The 21,547-nt window shown below is 41.8% G+C and overlaps 1 protein-coding gene across 7 annotated transcripts in view; it reads right to left on the bottom strand.

Annotated features, from left to right (window-relative positions):
• Positions 1 to 21,547, bottom strand: part of MAPRE2 (microtubule associated protein RP/EB family member 2) — a 157,717-nt gene extending 136,170 nt beyond the window's left edge. For 2 of the 7 annotated variants that reach the window (XM_035718962.2, XM_025429141.3), the window contains exon 1: positions 19,955 to 20,485. Coding sequence is in view for 2 of the 7 variants with exons in the window: in XM_025429141.3 (XP_025284926.1) it covers positions 19,955 to 19,978 (24 nt within the window). In the remaining 5 variants the exon portion in view is untranslated. Of the gene's footprint in view, positions 1 to 19,107; positions 19,257 to 19,954; positions 20,486 to 21,454 lie in introns of those variants that run through there. The other 5 variants (XM_025429146.3, XM_025429145.3, XM_035718963.2 and 2 more) reach the window with 5 other exon arrangements.

Consider the following 21,547-nt stretch of genomic DNA (forward strand, 5'->3'; position numbering starts at 1 on the left):
GCAGCAAGAGACAAGAAATCCCTGACTTTTATGGGGAGGAGTATTAGGGTAACAGCAGACCTCTCCACAGAGACCTGGCAGGCCAGAAAGGGCTGGCAGGATATATTCAGGGTCCTAAATGAGAAGAACATGCAACCAAGAATACTTTATCCAGCAAGGCTCTCATTCAAAATGGAAGGAGAGATAAAGAGCTTCCAAGACAGGCAGCAACTGAAAGAATATGTGACCTCCAAACCAGCTCTGCAAGAAATTTTAAGGGGGACTCTTAAAATTCCCCTTTAAGAAGAAGTTCAGTGGAACAATCCACAAAAACAAGGACTGAATAGATATCATGATGACACTAAACTCATATTTCCCAATAGTAACTCTGAACGTGAACGGGCTTAATGACCCCATCAAAAGGCATAGGGTTTCAGACTGGATAAAAAAGTAGGACCCATCTATTTGCTGTCTACAAGAGACTCATTTTAGACAGAAGGACACCTACAGCCTGAAAATAAAAGGTTGGAGAACCATTTACCATTCGAATGGTCCTCAAAAGAAAGCAGGGGTAGCCATCCTTATATCAGATAAACTAAAATTTACCCCGAAGACTGTAGTGAGAGATGAAGAGGGACACTATATCATACTTAAAGGATCTATCCAACAAGAGGACTTAACAATCCTCAATATATATGCCCCGAATGTGGGAGCTGCCAAATATATCAATCAATTAATAACCAAAGTGAAGAAATACTTAGATAATAATACACTTATACTTGGTGACTTCAATCTAGCTCTTCCTATAGGTCTTCTAAGCACAACATCTCCAAAGAAATGAGAGCTTTAAAGGATACACTGGACAAGATGGATTTCACAGATATCTACAGAACTTTACATCCAAACTCAACTGAATACACATTCTTCTCAAGTGCGCATGGAACTTTCTCCAGAATAGACCACATACTGGGTCACAAATCGGGTCTGAACCGATACCAAAAGATTGGGATCATCCCCTGCATATTCTCAGACCATAATACCTTGAAATTAGAACTAAATCACAACAAGAAGTTTGGAAGGACCTCAAACACGTGGAGGTTAAGGACCATCCTGCTAAAAGATGAAAGGGTCAACCAGGAAATTAAGGAAGAATTAAAAAGATTCATGGAAACTAATGAGAATGAAGATACAACCGTTCAAAATCGTTGGGATGCAGCAAAAGCAGTCCTAAGGGGGAAATACATCACAATACAAGCATCCATTCAAAAACTGGAAAGAACTCAAATACAAAAGCTAACCTTACACATAAAGGAGCTAGAGATAAAACAGCAAATAGATCCTACACCCAGCAGAAGAAGAGAGTTAATAAAGATTTGAGCAGAACTCAACGAAATCGAGACCAGAAGAACTGTGGAATAGATCAACAGAACCAGGAGTTGGTTCTTTGAAAGAATTAATAAGATAGATAAACCATTAGCCAGCCTTATTAAAAAGAAGAGAGAGAAGACTCAAATTAATAAAATCACGAATGAATGAGAAAGGAGAGATCACTACCAACACCAAGGAAATACAAACGATTTTAAAAACATATTACGAACAGATATACGCCAATAAATTAGGCAATCTAGAAGAAATGGACGCATTCCTGGAAAGCCACAAACTACCAAAACTGGAACAGGAAGAAATAGAAAACCTGAACAGGCCAATAACCAGGGAGGAAATTGAAGCAGTCATCAAAAACCTCCCAAGACACAAGAGTCCAGGGCCAGATGGCTTCCCAGGGGAATTCTATCAAACGTTTAAAGAAGAAACCATACCTATTCTCCTAAAGCTGTTTGGAAAGATAGAAAGAGATGGAGTACTTCCAAATTCGTTCTATGAGGCCAGCATCACCTTAATTCCAAAAGCAGACAAAGACCCCACCAAAAAGGAGAATTACAGACCAATATCCCTGATGAACATGGATGCAAAAATTCTCAACAAGATACTGGCCAATAGGATCCAACAGTACATTAAGAAAATTATTCACCATGACCAAGTAGGATTTATCCCCAGGACACAAGGCTGGTTCAACACCCGTAAAACAATCAATGTGATTCATCATATCAGCAAGAGAAAAACCAAGAACCATATGATCCTCTCATTAGATGCAGAGAAAGCATTTGACAAAATACAGCATCCATTTCTGATCAAAACTCTTCAGAGTGTAGGGATAGAGGGAACATTCCTCAACATCTTAAAAGCCATCTATGAAAAGCCCACAGCAAATATCATTCTCAGTGGGGAAGCACTGGGAGCCTTTCCCCTAAGATCAGGAACAAGACAGGGATGTCCACTCTCACCACTGCTGTTCAACATAGTACTGGAAGTCCTAGCCTCAGCAATCGGACAACAAAAGGACATTAAAGGCATTCAAATTGGCAAAGAAGTCAAACTCTCCCTCTTCGCCGATGACATGATACTCTACATAGAAAACCCAAAAGCCTCCACCCCAAGATTGCTAGAACTCATACAGCAATTCGGTAGTGTGGCAGGATACAAAATCAATGCCCAGAAATCAGTGGCATTTCTATACACTAACAATGAGACTGAAGAAAGAGAAATTAAGGAGTCAATCCCATTTACAATTGCACCCAAAAGCATAAGATACCTAGGAATAAACCTCACCAAAGAGGTAAAGGATCTATACCCTAAAAACTATAGAACACTTCTGAAAGACATTGAGGAAGACACAAAGAGATGGAAAAATATCTCATGCTCATGGATTGGCAGAATTAATAATGTGAAAATGTCAATGTTACCCAGGGCAATTTACACGTTTAATGCAATCCCTATCAAAATACCATGGATTTTCTTCAGAGAGAACAAATTATTTTAAGATTTGTGTGGAATCAGAAAAGATCCCGAATAGCCAGGGGAATTTTAAAAAAGAAAACCATATCTGGGGGCATCACAATGCCAGATTTCAGGTTGTACTACAAAGCTGTGGTCATCAAGACAGTATGGTACTGGCACAAAAACAGACACATAGATCAATGGAACAGAATAGAGAACCCAGAAGTGGACCCTGAACATTATGGTCAACTAATATTCGATAAAGGAGGAAAGACTATCCACTGGAAGAAAGACAGTCTCTTCAATAAATGGTGCTGGGAAAACTGGACATCCACATGCAGAAGAATGAAACTAGACCACTCTCTTGCACCATACACAAAGATAAACTCAAAATGGATGAAAGATCTAAATGTGAGACAAGATTCCATCAAAATCCTAGAGAAAAACACAGGCAACACCCTTTTTGAACTTGGCCACAGGAACTTCTTGCAAGATACATCCACGAAGGCAAAAGAAACAAAAGCAAAAATGAACTATTGGGACTTCATCAAGATAAGAAGCTTTTGCACAGCAAAGGATACAGTCAACAAAACTCAAAGACAACCTACAGAATGGGAGAAGATATTTGCAAATGACATATCAGATAAAGGGCTAGTTTCCAAGATCTATAAAGAACTTATTAAACTCAACAGCAAAGAAACAAACAATCCAATCATGAAATGGGCCAAAGACATGAACAGAAATCTCACAGAGGAAGACATAGACATGGCCAACATGCACATGAGAAAATGCTCTGCATCACTTGCCATCAGGGAAATACAAATCAAAACCACAATGAGATACCACCTCACACCAGTGAGAATGGGGAAAATTAACAAGGCAGGAAACCACAAATGTTGGAGAGGATGCGGAGAAAAGGGAACCCTCTTACACTGTTGGTGGGAATGTGCACTGGTGCAGCCACTCTGGAAAACTGTGTGGAGGTTCCTCAAAGAGTTAAAAATAGACCTGCCCTATGACCCAGCAATTGCACTGTTGGGGATTTACCCCAAAGATACAGATGCAATGAAACGCCGGGACACCTGCACCCCGATGTTTCTAGCAGCAATGGCCATGATAGCCAAACTGTGGAAGGAGCCTCAGTGTCCATTGAAAGATGAATGGATAAAGATGTGGTTTATGTATACAATGGAATATTACTCAGTCATTAGAAATGACAAATACCCACCATTTGCTTCAACGTGGATGGAACTGGAGGGTATTTTGCTGAGTGAAGTGAGTCAGTTGGAGAAGGACAAACATTGTATGTTCTCATTCATTTGGGGAATATAAATAATAGTGAAAGGGAATATAAGGGAAGGGAGAAGAAATGTGTGGGAAATATCAGAAAGGGAGACAGAACGTAAAGACTGCTAACTCTGGGAAACGAACTAGGGGTGGTAGAAGGGGAGGAGGGCAGGGGGTGGGAGTGAATGGGTGACGGGCACTGGGGGTTATTCTATATGTTGGTAAATTGAACACCAATAAAAAATAAATTTAAAAAAATCTTAAAAAATAATAAAAAATAATTTTAAAAAATAACCTATGTTCCCTTTTTCTTCCCTTATGTCAGGCTTTCTATGCACATTAAAATTCAACTTCATATTTTTGAAGCAACAGGACACCAAATTTTGATTTTTATCAAGTTTTTTTTTTTTTTTTACATGAAGGTCATGGATTGTGCACATAAGAACAAGTTACCACTTACATGCAGCTAGTAGGTGTCAGATGCCGTCTTAAGTATGTTACCTGTATCAGCTCTTTTACTTCCCACAGTAACCCTCTGATGGAGAAGACTTCTTATTCATACCTTACAGATACCTGTACAGAGGCTTGAGGCCAGGCTGGGACTTTGGACTTCACTGCTGGAGCTCACAAAGACCAGGGTATGCATCTGTTATATCCTAGATGCCCTGCTGGGTGCTGAGATCTAGAGGGTGAACTATATACAGTGCAGCCACCGAGGAGCTTATTGGCACACTAATAACTATACCATGAGGCTGTGAATGCAAGTGTACTGACAGGGAAAGTGATGAACGGAAGGGAAAAGCTTATGACTGCCGTTCCCTTGGAGGATACATAGGATTTGAAAAACCACTGGTGTTTTTGGTTTTCAAAAACCTCACTCTGAAAATTAGAGGAAAATAAGCATTTTCTCCCTCAGGTTCCTTAATGGTGGTGCTTTTCAGATTTTGAGTTAGCAGAGAATCTCGAAATTCAGATTACAATTCAATAGGCCTAGGGTGGGATCTGAGACTCTGCCTTTCTAGAAACTTCTAGAGGATGCTGCTGGTCTGGGGACCACACGGAGTGTTGCAAGGCACAAGGCACATGATCTGCTTTCAGAGGTCTTCCACAATCTGCTATATGGTAATCGGGCCTGCACTTAGATGTGTCATTCACTCAGACGATCCTAAGTGAAGTAAACTCATTTACAGCTCAGACCTTGCTACCAAGAATGGGCCAAAGCAAAATTAAGGAGCTCAAGTCCATTCTTGGGCCACATTTTCCATTATTTCTCCTCGTTCCCCTCACATCTCTAATATCCTAGTAGTCATGTACTCATCCAGAGTTTCAGGTCCTTAGGGAAAGCTCTCTGCTTTCCAAGAAGCTATGTACTTAATTAACTAATCTGTGCAAATATATTAGGGAGTGCTAATCACAAACATTTGTTATTTCTGCTCTGCCAACCTAAATGGCTGGTTCTGGATCTTGTAACACTGGCACCCTCAATGAAGCCACTTATTTTCCCTTACATAGAGAACAGACTCTGCTGAATTGACCATATATATATCCACTATGATTGAGAGTCCGGAGGACGCTCAGATTAACTACCAAGTAGTCTCTCTAAAGCAAAAAAGGAACAAAAGACTTAAGTAGTTTGCAAAAGCTAAGTATTAAAGTAAACTCTAGTATACTTGAACTATCGTTTTGCCTCAAAGTAGCAGGTTAGGCTTTTGGGATTGCCAATACTTTCTAACCACACGCCTGGACAAGTCCTGATGACTTCTCTAAGTGCACTTGCATTTTCAAACCGAGGGCAAAGAAGTGACCAATGATGCCAGAATATTAAGAGTCCCCTCATCTTTGGTGGGCTATACACCAAAAATGGTTTAACCAACTTTTTGAAATCCTGTGCATCTTTTCGTGGGAAACAGGAGGTTGTTACAATTCAACATCTTTATGAATTAAAGGGACCTTTGAGAACTACTTGGGGAATTCAACTATCATTTGTAAACCTGCCTGCTATAAAGAGCATTGGACCTGTAATAAAATTCCCTGGGACTGAGGTTTTCCCCCTTATGTGAAGTGTGGGTATAACATTTAAACTTTGGGCTCCAGTTTTTTTGGTTTTCTGTCAAGTGCAGTGATTTAGCATGTTGCTGCTATGTATAAGAATTCTTAAGCTATTGCAAATTCCTATGTAAATGGAAAATACTCCTGTTCATCACTTTTTAAATAATTGAATTTGAACACATCTCCCTTGTCCTGAACCTGAGTATTAGTTATAGGATGAGGAAATGTCAAAGTAGAATCAATCCTAGGGAAAACCAATGGCTAAGAAAGAATGGGAGAGAATGCACACCTGAAGGGATCTTGTGGATGTGGCCTTGAGTATGACCCTCACTGGCCCTTGTGAAGCCTACTTGTTGCCTCTCCTGTGGTCTGTGATCTCGCAAACCCCCTGGTTTGACCACCATATCTAAAGATTGGCAGTGGAGGGCGGGGGGGGGAACAAAGAACAAAACTATGACCACAAGTAGAACTTTACATGTTAGCTTTAGGTTGAATGCCAGTAGCTATCACAGATTGTTGTTAGGAATTTCATGCTTTATAGACATCATTGCACTTAACGCATCATTGCACTTAACGAGGGTTTAAGATTCTTATTTCTTTCAAATCTTTTGGATCCTCCCAGGAAAAGCTAGTTTTTGTGCCTCCTTGTCCTTCTCATCCCACAAAGTGCTTCCTTTCTGCTCTGCATGGGGAGAGCTAATGCATCCCCTGCCTTCCCGTGAGCACCATGTACCTGAGAGCCAGGAGGATGCAGGTTTCTTGTTTCTGCCTGTATTTGGGGGCAGCTCAATACAACTCACTGCTGGACTGGGTCAGTAGTCCTGCTTTTTCCAGATCTTCCCTTATCTCTGACAGGGTAAGCAATAGGACCTCTGTTATAGTCTAGGCAGACTCACAGAGAGGACACAAGGCTAACTACTACACGCGTGGGGGAAAAGGAAGCTCAGCAAGGTATCCGAACGGGTGCTCTTTGAAATGTGCCTACTCTGCCAAAAAAAATCACTCTACTTTCATATTTTGTGCTGCAATAGCATTGCAGTCTTCATCGGTTAAACGGAAGTCTGAATCTTACCATTACTTCTGCCTTTTTCAATTCAAATAATTCAATGTGCCAAGGTAATATCAAAATGATGTGTTTTCCACATGTTTTGAAAACTTTATGGATTCTCCAAAGAAAAGTCCAATTCCCATTATATTTTGTTCTAAGAAAGATGGATTAACAAGTACCTTTTGGAATGCTGAGATTTCTTATGGAGAAAACATAGGTATTTTTTGTAAGGTGCCTTCCCAGTTGAGGATGTTAGAGGTCACAGGTGAATTGAGTCGTTTTGGATTGCACTTTAAGCAGAGCTGGGACAAGACCCAGGTCCTCCTACAATCAATGTAAGTGGACTTGTTAATAAGAATAGTAAGAATGATGTTGTGCCTAACTTGTAAAGACTTTAAAAGAAGACCATTGTTTAAGGGGGCAGAGACAAGCATTCTTTGTCTTAACTCCTAAGTCACGCTAATTTTTCTTTTGAATGTTTTGGTAGATGTTGCTACTTTCTCTTGGTTTGACTATCATTTCTCTAATACTTTAATTCTTCGCAAACGGAATTTTAACTTCCTCTTCGTTCTTTTAATCACTAGAATCTCTATTCATGATCGTTAGTAGACAATTTGTATAGTTTTTCAGATTGGGAAATCAAAGTATAGAAGTATCCCACAGTCACAGAAAATTAATAACAAGTTACTAACTACCTAACATTTAAAAACAAACTCCCCGAAATGTGAAAAAAAATCCAGAAATACACAGGGCTTTCAGATTCCAAGAGCAACGCTTACAACACTAAACTTTGCAAGAATAGGGTGTTAAAAATCTCTTTCCTTTGGGATGGGCCACAAACCCCATGGGAAAATATGACTCAAAGGGACTTAGGCTTGAGGCCAAAGCTTGTAGAACACAATTGTTTTACCCATCCTGCATGGCTCACCTGCGTCAGATTGCTCAACAAGGCACACTCTGAAGGTGTCAAAGGACTCTTAAAAACCCCACCCAAAGTCCCTGTCTGGGCGAATTACCATGAATAGCATCAACAAAGACACTCATATAAGCAGTTTAGGACAGAAAAACAACCTAATATCTCTTCTGCAAGATAACCCAGACTCAGATTCACAACTCAGCTCAAGCTAGTGTCCATGGTGATGGGTCAGCACAGCGACAGGCTCCAAAAGGGGAAAAGAAGCTACACATTCTTGAATATAGTTATATTCCTCGTGGTCTATGAGGCTAATTGTGAGAGCCCTTGGTAAGCAGTACCAGGAGCCTCTTGTTCCTTTCAAAAGACAAACAATAGCTCTGCAGGACAGACATTTCTTGTTTCTGGGTACAACTTGATTCCAAAACCCTAATCAGTTCTTCTAATTCAAAACATCAGCCTCCTGGGCTGAGCCTCCCTCTATCAGATTGTCTGTCCTAGAGTTCACAAAGCATTCCTTCCACAATAAAAGGACCAAGTGGTTCCTAAACAGAGAAAGTGCCCTATAGTTCAGCTGTTTAATTTTAGTACAAGTTCAGAAACATCAGTGTAGAAGTACCTGCACTTTGTCTACAGTTTAAAACCAGTATTTGGGGGAGAAAAAAGAATCCCCAGGGTATCAGTGGTTCACTTTGAAGGGATACCTGGATGAAAGGCAGGGTAGGAGGAAAAATCCTATCCTGGGATTTTTATAGATAATGCTTTTTTTTTTCTAATGAAAAAGTGATCTACAGTAGGATTCAAGATAAAACATATTGTAACATCTGTCAGGATTAGAAGTCGTTTTGTAGCATTCCACCATTTACCTTCCCTAACACCTACTAGAGTACCCTATCTTTTCCCACCAGAAAACCATTACCTCTAGGTCTTATCAAATGCTTACCAAAATCTGCCAGCTGCTCAACCTTTACGCCATGTGTAAAGTGTAGGTTCTCCCAGAGATATTGGTAGCAGGTATTAAATACCTTAAGCAAAAAGGATAAAGTTCCAACAGTGGACTTTCAGAAATTATTCAGAGAGAGAGAGCATTTCTTTCCCCCAACCCCCAGTATGTTTCCCACAGTAAAGATGGCAATTATAGGGGTCTCCCAAACTGCGGACCAGTGTGACCCAGAGAGTCCTACTTGACTACCCATTTTCCCAGCATGGAAGAAAACTTTCATCTGTATTTTTTCTATCTACAAAGCAGTGGTGTCAGAAAATGACAAAACAACTCCAAATACTGAATGCTTAGGGGTCAAGTACTGTGCTCAAACCAGAGGACGTGAAGAGCCATATGAGTCCATCCCCATCTCCAACCAATTTATGTGCTGGGGAGGCCCATGTGTGGGGAATTAAGGCAAACTGCAATGAGTCCCCTGACTTATCCTGGATGGGTGGGCCTGCAGGAGGTGGGGGGAGGTAACAGGAAGATTGGAAAGGCTTTCCAGAACAATCTTTCTCACATGTTAATCCATAACACCTGAGAATCTTATTACAGCACAGATTCTGATTGAGAATGTCTGTAAGGGAAATGTAGCTTCAGCATTTATAGGATGCTCCCAGGTGATGCAGATGTCACGGGTCCATGGAGCAGCAAAGACCTTGAGGAATTAACACCTGAGATAAGACAAAGGCTGAGCCTGGATCCATTAAAGAAGCATCCCAGGCAGAAAAATGTGCAAAGACATTATAGCTAGAAACATTATCCTGGATGTGAGAAACAACATTCAACATGCTAAGGAAAATGTTTATGTGAAATAGTGTTGAACGTGAATACAGTCAATGAGAGCTTTACACAAAAAAGGAAATTGTATTTTGTTTTGTTTTTGTAATAGTTGCACAGAGGTGGTAAGATTAGGAGTGGCTCCCCTCACGCTCCTCCCTCATCTTTTTCAAACTTTCCCTAATGTGTCTTATGTTGTTTTTATTAAAACAACAACAAAAGGATAAATTAGTTTCTCCTCCATGTGGCGGTAAGGGGAATTCTGTACTGGGGTGTCTTTTGACAAAATGACCATGTGGCTTCCTCCAATTTGGGATTATGTGATGAGACAGGATACACAGCTACTGAGTAACTGATGACTCGGTTATGATCACTACCTAAAGATGTGTATTTTTGAAGAAAGCATATTTTAGAAAAATAGTTGAGTAATTTAAAACATTAAAGTATATTTTATAATCTATTTATAATCTTTCTATTTTATAATCTATTTTTATAATCTATAGTATATTTGCCTGGGAGAAAAATGCAGGAGGAATTATACAGAATCCTGACAGAAGGAAAAACTCCAAACATTGTGTCTTTTGACTTCACAGAACAAAGAGTAGTGCCCTGATGAGGCATTCATTGCTTGGTGTCCCAGAACATACCACTGCCCCAGGCAAGAGGGAGACCTTAATGTTTCTGAGGAGCAGAAGGGAAGGCTGTGGTTGAGGACATAGAGCCACAAGTCTCTAAGATATACCCTCAATGGTTCCATTTCCAGGGCATAAAAGGGACTCTCAAAATTAACATCACCTTTCTTCCAAATTAGTTGTGTTGCAGTAAACTACAGATATAATATTTAGTCCACTGCCCTCTCTGAAGACCATTAAACAAATCTTATGACTGTGTCACTATACATAATACAGTCCTCATAGAGACTTATACGTTATCTGAGTCTTACAAGAATCCTGCGAGACAAACCAGACTCCACTATCTCTATCTGACAGATGAGAAAACTCCATTTGAGGGATGTTGATTTAAGGATGTTAAGTAACATCTCCAAAGACACTCAGTCAGCAGCAGAACTAGTTTTAAGTATAAGGCCTTCTGATGATCTTGCTCCAGTTCCAGAATTCTTTCTGTGATACAACACCATACGTTTTTTTTTAAAGATATATTTATCTCTTTTAGGGGGTGGGAGGGGCAGAGAGGGAGAGGGAGAGAGTGTTTCAAGCAGGCACCGTGCTGAACGTGGAGCCTGGTGCGGGCTTGATCTCATGACCCCGAAATTACGACCTCGAAATTACAACCCAAGATCATGACCTGAGCTGAAACCAAGCTTTACTGAGTGCCACCCAGGAGCTCCACAACTTCTAAAAAACAAGGGGGCAGGCATAAGGAAGTGAGGATTTCAAACTCGAAAGGAATTGAAATCTATAGAACTTTTTGTATAACTTTTTAAAACTCAGAATTCCACAAGAGCAGTTTGGAATTTGCCATAGGCTCAAACTATATGTCCTCTGTTCAGTTTTAAAGGAACCTAGGAATATAAATAGATAAATATGTGGTGCTGGCATTTAAATACTCTTATGAAACTTACAATACACGAAATAAAGAAACACAAGAGATTTGCTGGTGATGTGAGGGCCAGGACGTGCATGCCACCCAATTTATGGGTTATTAGTGAAGGGAAAACCAGCATGTTATTTATAATAGGTTGTCCAGTTAGTCCTTCTGAGAGTCTTTTTCAACCTTACATTTGTCTTATTTTGTTAAATATGTACATTATAAAACAATATTAGAAATGGTCATTTCAGATTCTCACAAGAAGAAAACGGAAATAGTTGCTTACCACAGATATTTCGTCAAAAGGAACTTAGGTATTATCTTATAATCTTATCTTATAAATCTTCTTAGGTATTAAAGAGAGTTTTAAGGATTATTTCAACATGGTATTAAACCAAGACATCCATTTATGTGTGAACAAGTAAATCCTCCGCTTCAGGGCTTCTCAAACTTCCCTGTGCACGTGAATCACCTACAGATCTTGTTAAAGTGAGGACCAATTGAGAAGATCTGGGGTGGAGCCTAAATTCTGCATTTTAAGATGCTCATAGGCAACGCTGAACTGCAGGTCCTGGGACATCACCTGACTAGTGTGGCATCATTGGAATCCCCTGGGAATGAACTTCCCTGGACTCATTCAACATCCTGGAACATTGATAAGCAATGTCACATAGATGTGCTTGGTGCTTTCTCACATATTCTACTTGCTAATAATTTACCCATCGATGGATCTATTCTATTGGAAGGTCTTGAAAGAATAGAAAGAATACAATTACAATATCTTACAAAATAAGATTGCTGATTTTCTAGTTCGGGTTTACTTTTCATTTCCCCTCTTAATTAGGTAAGTTGTGCAGAAAACTCAGATAATGGTTTGGATATTTATTTATTTATATTAATTAATTTATTAATTTATTTATTAGTAGGTGAAGGCAGCTCAGACATTCTAATCTGTTATTTTGGACATATAGTCTCAGATCAAATATTTTACAGACCAGGAAAGCTAGGCATTTTGAGACAAAGTAGGTCCCTATTATGGGACAGAAGTAGGGTTGTGAATTTAGCAAAAACAAAAAAAGAGAAAAGAAAAATAAAACCAAATTTTGAACGACCAAAAAGATGGGATACCTAGTTAAGTTTGAAAGTTAGATAAAAGATTCTTTTTTTTTTTTAGTATGAGTGTACCCTATATAATACATAGATGTAATATATACTTCTAAAAAATTCATTGTTGGTCTAAAATTCAGATTTAACTGGGCATCCTGTATTTAGCCTGGCAACCCAAGATAAACGCCACCCCCCTTCCCCAAGATCCTAACTTACCCCAAAGGGCTGAGAGAACAGATAACTGGCATGGAAAATGAACAGACCCACTGACAGTATTGTTTAAACATTCCAACTGCATAGAGAACAGCTCTCTGGATTTGCCAATAACACATAGAGCACGCGGTCACTACTGCTGCTGATGTGTGGAAACTCCTTTTAGAAGATTTGTGCCCAGAAGACCACATTTAAGAAAACAAAATTATGATAGAAGGCAAGCCGGAAGTGAAGCTAACAAAAGTCTTCTATCAACAGTTTCCTTTTGGGGGAAGAATGCAGGAGAGCAATGCAGAAAGATTTTCCTTCTAGCTCCCTCTCTCTTTTCTACTTTTGGAGACTGAAGAAGATCAGTGGGAAAGGCAGTGGTTTCTAGGTTAGAATCAAGAAAGGTGCTTCTTAATAGGTCCAATCCTGGCAAGCTGAAGAAAAGTAAAAAAGAAGGAAAGAAAGTATAAGGTGGTGGCAGGCACGCTCTCACCTCTTGCTCACTAGTTGTTGAAAGCAGCCTTACCAGCTTTTAAAGAGGGTAATCTAGTTTTCTGGTTTCACTTTTACGTATGACATCTGACAGATAGCTTCAGATAATTCAGCAGTTAAAACTAAAAGAAATTGCCTTGTTTCCCACCTGCCTTTTCTGGCTTATTTTCCCTTCTCTTACCAACTACAAATACCAATAGTCATTCTGGTCATGTCATTTATAATGCCTGAGTGTTCTGCCTCTGGTCAAGCAATTAAAAATTATGAATTTCTTACTCTGGTAAAAATATAGTAAAATCTAATTAGTTCTTAATTTTGGAACTTTTTTTTTACTCTAATTTTTATTTTAATTCCAGTTAGGGGCAGCCCTGGTAGCTCAGCGGTTTAGCGCCGCCTTCAGCCCAGGTTGTGATCCTGGACACCTGGGATCTAGTCCCACATAGGGCTCCCTGCATGAAGCCTGCTTCTCCCTCTGCCTGTGTCTCTGCCTCTGTGTCTCTTGTGAATAAATAAATAAAATCTTAAAAAAATTCCAGTTAGTTATGGGGCACCTGGGTGGCCAAGTTGGTTGAGCATCCAACTCTTGATTTCTGCTCAGGTCATGATCAGGTCATGACATTGAGCCCCCAATGTGGGGCTCAGCACTGGGCAGAAAGCCTGCTTAGGATTCTTTCTCTCCTTTTCCCTCTGCCCCTTCTCCATGGGCTCCCCTACCCCCCACCGCTCACATGCTCTCTCTCTCTCTCAAAAAAAAAAAACTACAGTTAGTTACATGTAGCATATTAGTTTCAGGTGTGCAATATAGTGATTTGACACTCCTATACATCCCTCGGTGCTCATCATAAGTGCTCGCCTTAATTCCCATCACCTATTTAATTCATTCCTCTACCCACTTCCCCCCTGGTAACTATCAGATTATTCTCTATAATTAAGAGTCTGGGATGCCTGGGTGTCTCAGGTCATGATCCCGGGGTCTGGGATCGAGTCCCACATCAGGGTCCCAGCAGAGAGCCCTCTTCTCCCTCTGCTTGTGTCTCTCATGAATAAATAAATAAAGTCTTTAAAAAAAAAAGTCTTTCTTGGTTTGTCTCTCATTTTTTCCTCTTTGCTTGTTTGTTCTCTTTCGTAAATTCTACAAATGATTAAAGGCAGGTATTTGTCTTTCCTGACTTATTTCACTTAGCATTATACTCTTTAGTTCCATCCACATCATTGTGAATGACAAAATTTCATTCTTTTTCACAACTGAATAGTGTGTGTGTGTGTGTGTGTGTGTACCATGACCTCTTTATCATCAATCGACATTTGAGCTGTTGCCATATCTTGGCCATTGTAAATAATGCTGCTATGAACATAGAGATGCACAAGTACCTTTGAATTAATTAGTGTTCTTATATTCTTTAAGTAAATAGTAGTGTGATTGCTGGATCATAAGGTAGTTCTATTTTTGAGGACCCTCCATACTGTTTTACTTTGAAACTACTCTAGTGACAGCTACATGTGTTATATTCATGGCACAGGCTATATTAAACAAAATGGAATTAGTAAAATGTGAACTCTAAATTATGATAAGGGAGGAAAGTTACTTTTCACTTGAACTGGTTACATAGTCTGTCTTTAGTTGTGCCACTTCATCCTTCTCCCCAGTTATTCTATCAGGAGCAAGAATGGGTTAATAGTCCAATATCCTAGGATAGGGTTAAATATCTTTTTTTTTTTTTGCTTTGTTTATAGGAATTATTTAGCTGATCTCAGGTACCTCAAACTTTACATTGTTTATAATGCATTGTTTGATCTAGTGAAAAAGGAACCCTAACCACCATTTTTGGTTTCTAAATTGCAAGTGTACTGATTCTGGAAGGGATGAAGAGGACCAGTTATATATACAACCCTTAAAATTGCTCTTAATCTAAGTGAAACTCATTTGCAGTCGGTGGCATTAACAAGTCATCAAAAAGAGGAAGTTCTCTTAACTGAAGGAAATTTTATGAGGCAACACTTAAAAAAGTAAGACAAGTTCCTATCAATGTAGTTACTGTTCTTTCAAATATTCTTTCTATTTGAATAGAATAGAAAGAATATTTTTCGGTCCAGCCTTGGGCAGAAGGCAAATAATTTGAATTTCTAGATCATAATCTCATGTGTTTTTGAATCTGGAAATTTCAAACTAAGTTGTCCATGGCATATTGTCAGCCTCTAGTGATGTAAGTGACTGTATGAAAATCTGCTTATTATTTAATGAGCACTTCTTTTACAAATAGTAATTGATCTTAAATATATACAAGAGAAAAAAAATATATATACAAGCATAGTGCTATTTTCAAAAACAGCACATTACCACACCATGTTTTAAGTGTATAGAGTGACAGTTAATGAAAAATCTCAAATCTGGGGCCCAGGTGGCTCAGTTGGTTAAGTGGCTGCCTTAGGTCAGGTTGTGATCCCAGGGTCCTGGGATCAAGCCCTGAGTAGAGCTTCCTGCTCATGAGGAACCTGCTTCTCCCTATGCTCCTCTCCCTGCTCATGCTCTCTCAATAAGTAAAAATCTTAAAAAAAAAAAAAAAAAAAAAAAAAAAAAAAAAAAAGTATGACTGAAGCTCAATTAAACCATTTTGAACACTTAGGTTTGCATTTTGTATAATTTTCAGGGATCCCAAAATATTGTTCTTCTTTTGATGTTTCCAACCATTAAAAAAATACCAAAACCAGTTTTAGTTCATAGAACATACAACAGACCAGTGGGCCATAGTTTGTTAATCTGCAAAACAGATGCAGCCATGTGTTTCAACTCAGTGCAAGCCTAGTGCCATTACACGAAGTTTGTCAGTAGTCATTTTTGAAGTATGTAGATGATTAGGTTTTACTAGGAGGCAATTTACCAATAATCATATTCTATAACTCTGGTGTAACAAATCACAATTCTGAAGACTTCTCTTGAAATTTATGGTGGCAAATGTGGAGCAAAAATTTGTGTGATTAATAGATTCAAAATACTATAGCCAGATTTTCCTGATTAAGGAGAATAAATTCACTTAAGTATTTAAGAGGGTTGCAGGTAAATATATGAGTTTTATTATTTTATTCTCTGTGGTCTCCAGTGGGTGAAGGCTGCAGAAAATACTCTGTGGATGGAATGTGTGGTGAAGGAGACCCTGAAGTAGAGACTGAAGGACTATTTAGTAAAGAAGTTGTACAGGGCATTTACATTTTTGTTGAATGGTGATGAATCTATATGGGCTCCTAAAACAAGAGAGTTTATGCTTCTATAATTTGGGCAAAGATTCTCAAACTCCCTACTTTAGTTATCTGGATAAGAATCTAATGATGGCTCGGATTTGTGGGCGTTGGCCCAGTCCAAAGGTTGATTACTTAAGAGTAAAGTCAAGTGAGAGCATGATGTATGTAAATAGTTTCTCCTATTTTATTTTATTAAGATTTTACTTATTTGATGGGGAGAGAGAGAAAGAGAGCAAGCAAACACAAGGTGGGGGAGCAGCAGAGGGAGAGGAAGAAGCAGATTTCCTGCTGAGCAGGGAGCCTGATGTGGTCTCTATCCTAGGACCCTGAGATTATGACCTGAGCCACCCAGGCACTCAGTTTCTCCTGTTTTAAGGAGAAAGCAGAAAATTAGAACTGAACTTATCTAGCCAAAACCTCCAAGCAAGATTATACCCAACCCTATTCAAGAAACAGCTGCATGATATAATAGACTCTGGACAAGACGTTTGGAGTATCATTTAGTTTTGGGACTTGTGTTTTTTAGCACTTGGGAATTCTATCTATCCAGTTCTGTTTAGGCCCTGATATGCTAATAAGACCAAAGGGCTGGGGGGTGCCTGTGTGGCACAGTCATTTAAGCTTCTGACTCTTGATTTCAGCTCAGGTCCTGATCTCAGGGTCCTGAGATCGAGTTCTGCCTTGGGCTCCACAGTCAGTATATAGTCTCATATTCTCTCTCCCTTTCCTCTGTCCCTCCCACTCATGCTCGCGCTCGCTCTCTCTCTCTCTCAAATAAATAAATAAATCTTAAGAAAAAAAATCAAAGGGCTGTATAAATTTAAGGTAAAAAAAACTGGATGATTCTCATCTGTTTTCAAAAACTTGAGAGTTTCTAAAATTGAGATGACACACGTTCTTTGTACCTCACTCCTTTTGTCCTACTTGTAAATACTGCAGACCTAGGTTTACACTATCCTCTGATTAACAGTTTCTGATGAATCTGGATTAGACCCAGTCGTCTAGACTACATTTCAGCCTTTCAATATCTTACTCTTCCCAAAAAAGGGATGGGGATTTCAGAAGTGCATCCTTAGTCCTTTTCTAAGCTACACAGAAATGAGAATGGGTTCATTTACATCATTTTGGCCTTTGGAAATTCTTATTAACATTTATTTTTCATGGTATCTGTCAAAGAACACAACCAACTTCTCATTTCTATTTTTTTCCAACTTCTCGTTTTTAAATATGCTATTTAAATACATTTGTGCTATTTTTAAAAAGATTTTATTTATTTATTCATGAGAGAGAGGCAGAGACACAGGCAAAGAGAGAAGCAGGCTCCATGCAGGGAGCCCGAAGTGGGACTCGATTCCAGGACTCCAGGATCACACCCTGAGCTGAAGGCAGATGCTCAACCGCTAAGCCACCCAAATTAAAGTGCTATTTGTCCTGTGCTCTGAAATAACTCTTCTAGCTTCATGGATTCGTTTAGGCATCTGTATAGTTGGATTTTTTTTTCCCATAATAATTGGCAGAGAGCAAACTTATGAAGTGAAACTTTGATCCGTGAGAATGCAGTTAGGTATAACAATTACTAGTTAAATTGTCTTTAAATTATTTTATGCTAAAAAAATTGCTAACTTATTTTATGTAAAACTGTAAATGAACAAATGAGCTACCATTTTACAGCACTTAAGAACTGAAACAGACCTTCAGGTCCTACATATCCAGAATATCTGTCTTGGAAACTAACGAAACTGTATGTACTCAGGATGCTTTGCTTACAAATGTTCTCCCCACCTTTTGAAAATGTTCAGTATAAACGAGTAGCATCCAGAGCATGAAAGGTCTTATCCTCTGTGCTATGGCTGCTGCAGACACAAAGGCCCCTAGGAGAGAATACCAAGCAGGGTACCTAGGGGCTATGAGAGAGTCCAACAAAGTTCCATAGCTGACAACATCGAATGCTTGCTGTGCGCTAGGCACTGCTGTTCCCCCTTAAAGAAACAGCATGGGGAAGGAAGCATTTAGGCAATGATGGAAAGAGTCATGGGAATATAAAGAATAATGAAAGAAAGGAGAGGTATAAAAACTGAAGTTAATAGCAATAAAAATAAGAAAGAAGTTTATTTAAAAATCTGTGTATACTTTAAGACAGGTTATTTTATTAGGGTCAGGTATGCCTTAGGAAATTTTTTTTTTTAAGAAATCATTGGTTAATAGCAAAATTTCTTGCAAAATCTTAGGTATGATTTCTATTTCAATAGATCCTTGAATCCAGCACTGAGCCTGTAACCAAACAGTATTTGACTTCTCCGTATTCAAAGTTTATGGGCTCTCAAATTCGTCCTCTCTACTTCACATAATTGAAATAACCCTAAGGAGTCGGTCCTCTCCAATTGCTTCTTTTTATGTGCCTCCCACGGAGGAAATTACAAGATGCCTCCTTGGCTTTGTGTTTCCCCTTCTAACAGGAGAGAGCACCAGTAATGAAGCTGGTAGGATAGGTGCTGGAAAAGGGATGGGCTTCCATAAGCAAGCAAATCCTGATCACATACTCAAATATGCTTTCAAAAGGAGTGGAAGAGTGCGCGTCAAGAAGCACTGGATGTAATTACTTCCTATCGCCCGGGCTCCGCCTTGGAGTGCAGCCTGCTGACTCACCAGGCTGCTCCCAGTTAGTTTCTGCTGGGTTTCCCCACGGCCTGCGCACGTGAGTCATCATGGGAATGAAAGTTTCTACCCGTCTCCTTAACAACCGTGCAGAAACCAGGCATGACAGTGAACTTCGATCTTTCCAGTAAGAACCGGACCTAAGGCAAGAGAGGGTGAAAGATGATGTGGCAGGTGTCACCGCCAGCCAAGCTGCCAGATGACAGTCCCCCGCCCTAGGGCGTTCGTCAGCAACACTCCAGTTTCAGCGTCATCCCCCCCACCCGCCCAAGTAGTTAAGCTGGCATCTTGTCGAGCATCGCTTGCAGCTGCTGGCCACTGAACTCTGTTGTTTTTTTTTTTTTTCTTTTTTTTCCCCCACGTCAGTAATGCTCAAACTTTGCTGCACAATGAAATTACCTGGAGATTAATAAAACATAACAAATCCGATGCTTGGCTCGCACCTCCGAACTGTCTGATTTAAATGAGCTGGGATGACATGTGGACATCAGGACTTTTCCAAAGCTCCGCAGGTAATTCTATCAGGCAGCAAAGTTTGGGAACCTCTGCACTGGACAAGCCTCACTCCTCCCCAAGCAAGTGAACCTTGCCAGTTTAGCATAACTACTGACCACCTACCTACCCGGTGGCCTCCCAACCTGTCTCAGAGACCTACTGACACTTAGTCCCCTGATAACTCAGGGTGGCAGCCGCAAAGAACGCTAGCGAAGCAGAGCAAGGGGGCATTTTTAGCAGGAACACTGTCTAGACAAGGACCATCTCCGCCCTTAGCTTTCTAAAAACTTCGCCAAATTTAGTGCTGGGGAAGCATCTCAGATGGCGCTATTCTTACTGTTACCTTTTGATCTCTGTTCTGTTTCATTCCACAGAGTCCTGTTCGGCAAAGCTGCAAGCCTCGGGTCCTCTCAGATTAGAAGCAGGTGCTGCGTCAAGGCACGGCCGAGACGCGAGTGCACGCTCCCCCCGGCCGGCCGCGCCGAGCCCAGCCGCCGCCTCGCAGCGCGGCCCCGGGGTAGATACTATGCTAATCAAGAAAGTTCTTCCGTCTCCTCGCGGGAGGGCGGGTGCAGGTTCGAACGCTTAACCCTTCATTTTACGTGACTGCCTCGGAGCGCGTCTCGTGACCTCCTCTTGCTTCGCGGGCCTGGACCACGTTCCACGGTTTCGGAAGAGAGGACGTGAGCAAGTGATGGAGAGAAGCCGCAGGGAGGGGACAGCAGGGTTGGCTGGTGCCGGGCTGAAGGGACGGCTACTGTTCAGAATATTAATTACTCCACGCGCTACTGACCCGGCGAAGACTAGCAGAAGGGGACGGGGGGTTAAGACAAAGGCTCCTCCGGATCGAATGGCTGCAGCGCCCCTTCCTCCGAGGTTAGGGCTCTGCCTTCTGCGCTGGGCGGCACTTGGCACGGGAGCGACAAAGTGACTCAAGGGGTGACCAAACCCACGAGCCCTTTCGGGGTTTGAAAGTCTGCATTACCGAGCGCTCCAGATTGGGGGGGGGGGTGTCTTTCGGTGCCCACCCCTCCTTGCAGCCCTTTGTGGGATTTCTGGGCTCTGGCGCAGCCCTTCTAAGGGTGGACTGAAGAATTTGCTACGGAAGCAGAGTGGGGAGTCGCCGAGGAGCCCTCGCCCTGCGCCCTGGGCTCCCTGCAGCAGAACCCCTTGGGCTCAGAATAACAACCCGCTCTCTTTTCCCCAGACTCGGCTCCCGAGCCCTGGGCGTCAGAAGCACCAGCGGGAGCCGGAGTTGGACTTGGGGGGCGGACAGAGGGGCTCATCTCCGCCGGAGGGCAAGCTCCCGGAGCGGCTGCAGGACCGGGGGGCCAGGGTTTGATCCCCAGCCCGCCAGCGCCAGCGCGCTGCACTTCCTGGTCTGCCCCTGCCAGCGCCCTGGGTTCTCAGTCCCGGCGCCCCGAGTCGGGCGCCCCCCGGTCTGCGCGCGCCGGACGCGCACCCCCAGGCCCCCTCTGCGCCAGCGCCAAGTGTCCCGGTCCCGGCCGGCCCCGGCCCTCACCCCGGAGCTAGTCCACTCGGCTTCTGCCAGCGTGGCAGTCCGACTCCCTCCCCTCTCCCCGGGGGCGCTGCGCCGGGCTACGGAGGAGAGGTGCAGCCCGCGGGAAGGCGGCGGGTGCACACCCCGGAGCGGCGCCGCCGACCCCCGCACAACTTCTTGCGGGCACGGAGAGCCGGGGTCCCGCCGGCTCCGCGACGCGCGGACTGCAGCCCCCCGGCTGCGGGAGGAGGCGCGGCCAGCGCCGGCCTGGGAGGGACTGCGCCAGGGCAGGAGGTGTCGGGGTGCGCCAGGGCGGTACCGCTTTAAATGCACTTGACTCACCTGCTCCGGCGCCGCCGCCTCCTTCCCGTCCTGACAGCTGGGGGCTTTGTTTTCTCCACCCACCCGGCCGGCTGCGCTCCGCCCCCGCTGCCG

This window comes from Canis lupus, chromosome 7 (assembly GCF_003254725.2).
Source record: "Canis lupus dingo isolate Sandy chromosome 7, ASM325472v2, whole genome shotgun sequence".
Taxonomy (NCBI): Eukaryota; Metazoa; Chordata; class Mammalia; order Carnivora; family Canidae; genus Canis; species Canis lupus.